The sequence below is a fragment of the Beta vulgaris genome, chromosome 1, assembly GCF_026745355.1.
Source record: "Beta vulgaris subsp. vulgaris cultivar EL10 chromosome 1, EL10.2, whole genome shotgun sequence".
Lineage (NCBI taxonomy): Eukaryota > Viridiplantae > Streptophyta > Magnoliopsida > Caryophyllales > Amaranthaceae > Beta > Beta vulgaris.
In genome coordinates, this window is record NC_079202.1 from 7,540,578 (window position 1) to 7,546,084 (window position 5,507).

At 39.5% G+C, this 5,507-nt stretch overlaps 1 protein-coding gene across 1 annotated transcript; it reads left to right on the forward strand.

Moving 5' to 3' along the window:
• The first annotated feature begins 1,616 nt into the window (after nucleotides 1-1,616).
• LOC130589602 (uncharacterized) lies at nucleotides 1,617-3,074 on the forward strand. Its single transcript, XM_057390958.1, has 2 exons — nucleotides 1,617-2,313; nucleotides 3,040-3,074. The coding sequence occupies exons 1-2, from the start codon at nucleotides 1,617-1,619 to the stop codon at nucleotides 3,072-3,074; spliced, it is 732 nt and encodes a 243-aa protein (XP_057246941.1).
• Nucleotides 3,075-5,507: the final 2,433 nt, after the last annotated feature.

The window sequence follows — 5,507 nt, forward strand, 5'->3', positions numbered from 1 at the left end:
TAAATATGTAATATGTGCATGAGTTAAAAAGGGAGCCAAACAAGTGTGCTCCACACAAGATATTAGGAAAGGTAGAAACACAGGGTTCTACCAAGGTGAATGAGAGACATGGGCTCTTACAAACACACTTGTACAATTAATTATCAATGGAAATGCAATTTTATGATACTACTCAGATCCATCAAAACTTCCATGTACGCCACAGATTCTATCAATTTATTAATCAATTTGTTGCTGGAGCTCTTCTATTTACTCATATGTCAATGACCACTTCGTTTCACCAATTTAGTTTTTTTTTTTGAGAGGTTCACCAATTTGGCCTTCTGTTGTGGACTTGTGGTATTATTCTTGGGCTTGCAGTGAAGTGAGGGATTGAGTTGGCAGAGGAGGCAGGATCGTTAATAGTCGGCAGGTTTTCAGTTGGGCAGAATAGGTGATGGTCTTGGTGCAGGAATTTGGAAGGGATGCTATTATGGGTATTGGGGTGTTTGGGCAGCTGTAAAGGGCTGCTGCTCTTGGTTCTGGATAAGTAGGCTTCAGGTATCCAAAAGCCCAACATTAGGAAATTAAGATTTGAGGGGGGAAGGGGGCTGGGAAGATAATTAAATACTTCTTCCACTTTATAATAAGTGAAACGTTTTTCTTTAAGAAAATGTCACAATACGTGACACATAACTCAAAATAGTAAAAGAGGAAGTATTTTGATAAGGAGAGAAGAGGAGGGACTATTTCTTGAAAACGTCCAACCAAATATCCTATTATTATGTCTTTATGTCATGCACTCTTGCTACTATGTTACAATGCCTATCTACATGGGTTGGCGCAGGCCTGAAATAATTGTTGCTTTCTGCCTCAGCTTTATTTTAATAGCTCGTACAAAGTTAAAAAAATCAAATTATACCTCTTATAGAATCTTGTGTCTTAACTGTTGCATTTCTTTTTTGGTGCGTTTACTTAGAGCACAACCAATGGTTGCCCTATAGTTTGTGGTCATTGATTATTTTATTACTTCCTCACTCATCCACCTACCCCATCATATTTTCTCTCTCCTCCAATTCCTTCTTTGCTCCTCTTTTTCTTGGTCCATCATGAAGAGCTGGGCATCAATTTTTTGGCCAAATTTTTTCTTTCTCCTAATAAACTAATAATACTTTTATACTCTCTCTCCTCATAACCCACAAGGAGGGCAATGGTTGGGAGTACTCTTAATAGGTCATTGACAAAGTCCAGGAGGAGAAGAGCTGCACAGGTACTACTCTTTCATATGTCCATTAGGCATTGGGATTAAAAGGCTAAATACCTTTCTATAATAATTCAGTTGTGGAAATGAAATTTTTAGGAATTAGAGAAGAATCTTGGTTTGTGTCTGATTCTAATAGAATATATTTCTGTATATATTTAGCTTGATCTAAGGAATCTTGTATATCATTAGTTCCTAATTATAAGCCTTAGATTACGTAGATAATATTGTATATATTGACTTTCTACTATGGAATGAAACTCAAGGAATTGATTTCCAACATGGTATCCGCCTAGGTTTTCCAACCCACGACCTAGCAGCCTTCCTCTTCTTCTTTCTTTTCTTTTCTCTCTCCTCATTTTCTTGTGCAGCCACCATGCCTGACCCCCCCAAATTTTATCCCGCTCTTTCCATCACCAACGTTAAATCCCTCATCCCTATTACGTTGGATACCGAGTGTGGTCTCTATAACTCTTGGGTTACGCTGTTTATGGTTCAAGCACGGGTGCATAACCTCCTACATCATATTATTCCTCCTACGGAGGAAAAAGCTCAGGCTGCGGTTGCCGCATCAAAAGCTGCCGACGCGGATCTTTTTGGCCGTCTAGATGTCGTTGTGTTACAATGGATCTATGCCACCGTGTCTTCTGACCTCCTTCAAGCCATCTTGGTCAAAGGCGATACGACGTCTCAAGCATGGCAGAGGTTGGAACAAGTATTTCAAGATAACAAAGGGTCTCGTGCCACACATCTTGAAGAGGAACTCGCTGCAGTTAAACTTGAGAACTTCTCCTCCACCGAGGCCTACTGCAACCACGTCAAATCCTTGGCCGACCGCCTTGCCGACATGGACGCTCCGGTTGCTAACAGCCGCCTTGTCTTACGCCTTGTCGGTGGTCTTCCATCTGCATATTCTGGTACGGTAGATTATGTGCAAAACCAAGATCCTCTACCTTCTTTTGAAAGTGTTCGCTCTCGCATCAAGCTAGCAGAACGTACCATGAAACATCATGCCGCTCAAGACTCTACTGGTGCTGCCCTCCTTATGTCTACTGGTGGCGGAACTTCGAATGGTAATTATAGCCCTCCTAATTCCTATTCTTCTAATACAAATGCCAAGTATAATAATACTATAAAAACAAGAAGAAAAACTATGAAAAAGGGTAGGGCAGAATCGCAACCACCGTGGTGGTGCTGGTGGTGGTCGCGGCCAGCCTACCGCCGGCAATAACCCGCTGCAGTTTCCGTGGCAACCACATCCAGCTGGACAGCTTCCATGGTCCCCCTATGCTTGGCCATGACAACCATGGGGTACACCCCCTTGTCCATTTCCTACAGCCCAATGGCCGAATACTTCTAGGCCCAATGGCCAGCAGGGAATTCTTGGCACTAGACCACAGCAGCAAGCCTACACCACTAGCACATCTTGTCCAACACCATCCACTATGAGCTACGTTCCTACTGACATTGAAGCGGCCATGCATACTCTCACTCTCACTCCTCCGGATGGAAATTGGTATATAGACACCGGTGCTACTTCTCACATGACCTCGGACCAAGGTACACTATCTTCTTATTTTCATTCGAGTAATAATAATCATCACATTGTTGTTGGTAATGGTCACTTAATTCCAATTCATGGTTATGGGAGCACCACAATCCCCACTTCAAATCACCATATCACCTTAAAAAATGTTATGCATGCGCCCAAACTCATTAAAAACCTCATATCAGTCCGAAAATTCACTACTGATAACTTAGTTTCCATTGAATTTGACCCTTTTGGTTTTTTTGTGAAGGATTTACGGACGGGGACACAAATCCTGAGATGTGATAGCACTGGGGATCTTTATCCACTCTCGACCACCATCCAGACTGCCCCTCACTCTTCTCATTCCGCTGCATTCACTGCTGTCTCTCCTAATTTATGGCATAGTCGTCTAGAGCATCCGGGCGCAAATGTTTTACGCTCTCTTCATAGCAAGCATTTCATTGATTGTAATAATCTTAAACAGAATTTTTGTTCATCTTGTCCATTGGGGAAACAAATAAAATTACCTTTTTATGATTCATTATCGTCCACTATTTTTCCTTTTGATATAGTACATAGTGATCTTTGGACATCGCCTGTAGTTAGCTCTAATGGGCATGGTTACTATGTTCTCCTCCTTGATGATTTTAGTAAATTTATGCGGACGTTTCCCATTGCTAAAAAGTCTGACGTTTACTCTATCTTTACCATTTTTCATACTTTTGTCCAAACACATTTTGAACGACGCATTAAAAATTTGCAATGTGATAATGGAACAGAATTTGTTAATGGGCCTCTTCACTTATTTGCACAAAAGCATGGTATGCAATTCCGTTTTTCATGTCCCCATACATCCCCTCAAAATGGTAAAGCCGAGAGACATATTCGTTCCATCAACAATGTAATGCGAACTTTGCTTGCCCATGCCTCCATGCCATCTTCTTTTTGGCATCATGCCTTTGCCATGGCTACCTATCTCAGCAATATTCTTCCTTCTAAGGTGCTCGGGTCAGCCTCTCCTACTCAAATTCTCTACCACAAAAATCCTAGTTATTCTCACTAACGGGTATTTGGGTGTTTATGTTTTTCGTTATTTCCTTCCTCTACCATTCATAAATTACAAACACGATCCACTCCATGTGTTTTTCTTGGGTATCATCCGGATCATCGAGGGTATAAGTGTTATGACATCTCAAGCCGTAAAATTTTCGTTGTTCGTCATGTCATTTTTGATGAACAAACATTCCCATTTTCAAAACTTCATACTCCTACCTCTCATGCGTATGAGTTTTTAGAAAATGAAATTTCTCCTTATTTGATTCATCAATTGCAACACCATAATCCCATCTCTCCACCTACAGACCCCCAACCTGAAATTACAGCCCCATCTAATCCTATTAGTGATGCCAGAACTGGGCCCACGGCCACTCAGGCCCACCCGCTACCCCATTCTCTCTCACGTGCTGCCCAGCTTTCACAGCACCCCCCTTACTCCCCTACGACTCTTTCTCCTACGGCCTATACCTTACATACCCCTTCTCTCTCCACTCATACGCAGCCCCCACCTCTCTCACCTACAACCCTCTCCAATCCGGCCCATCATCAGCCCCTCCCCTCCCTTATAGGAAGCCTCCTGTGTAGGGCGTGGGATAGGAAGGGGTAGAGAAGATGGCCCTGGGCGGCAGACAAAAGGCATTGGACGTGGTATTAATGATGGAGGTAGAGGTGCCGGAGGCAGAGGTCGCAGTGGCCCTAGTGTGAAGCCTGGTAGCAGACAAAAGGTATGAACAGATTTAGGTTTAGAGCATATAGAACATTTTTTTAGAACATATGGAAACACGTTTAGAACAACATACTTAATCCTTTTTTTTTAGGAAATATACTTAACTTTTTAGAACATACTCCCTCTGTATTTTTTTATCTTTCCTACTTTGACTTTGTACGTTTGCCAATGTACTTATTCTACATTATATATCTTTCATTACATATTAGTAAAAATTATAATAATTGAATATTAATAAAGTACTCATTGAGACGAATCAAACAAGATCCCACATGACTATATTTTTTCTTATACATTAAGAAAAATCTAAAAGATTCTCTCTAATTGTGAATAGTGTCAAGATTATAGGTGAGAAAGATAAAAAAAATACAGAGGGAGTATTCAACACCTTTTAATAACAACATAATTTTTTTAGGGAACATACTTAATATTTTTTTTTTCGAAACAAGCTTGAATTTTTCGAACATACACAACACTTTTTAGAACAACATATTTATTATACTTTTTTTTAGGATACATACTTAATTTTTTTTTGAGGATGTATATACTTAAATTTTTAGAGCATATGTTTCATAACATATTTTTCTCCCCATGTTATTTTGTGATTATTTTCTTGATAATAAAAAAGATGTTTTACGTGGTTGTTCTTATGCTCTAAATATAGTAAAACATATGTTCTAAATAGTTGTCTAGTGTTCTAAATGATCCTTATTATGTTCTAAATAGTTTTTATCATGTTGCAAATAGTTCATACTGTGTTTAAAATAGTTCTTGTTGTGTTCTATATAGTTCTTGTCATGTTCTAAATAGTCGCACTAGAATGTTCCTAATTTAAAAATTTATGAAAAAAAATCAAACATGAACAGTATTGTATTCTTTCTTTTCTACATTTTTGAAATTAAAATAAACAAAAATTAGCTGAAAATTACCAAAAACTAACCGAAATTTCTCGG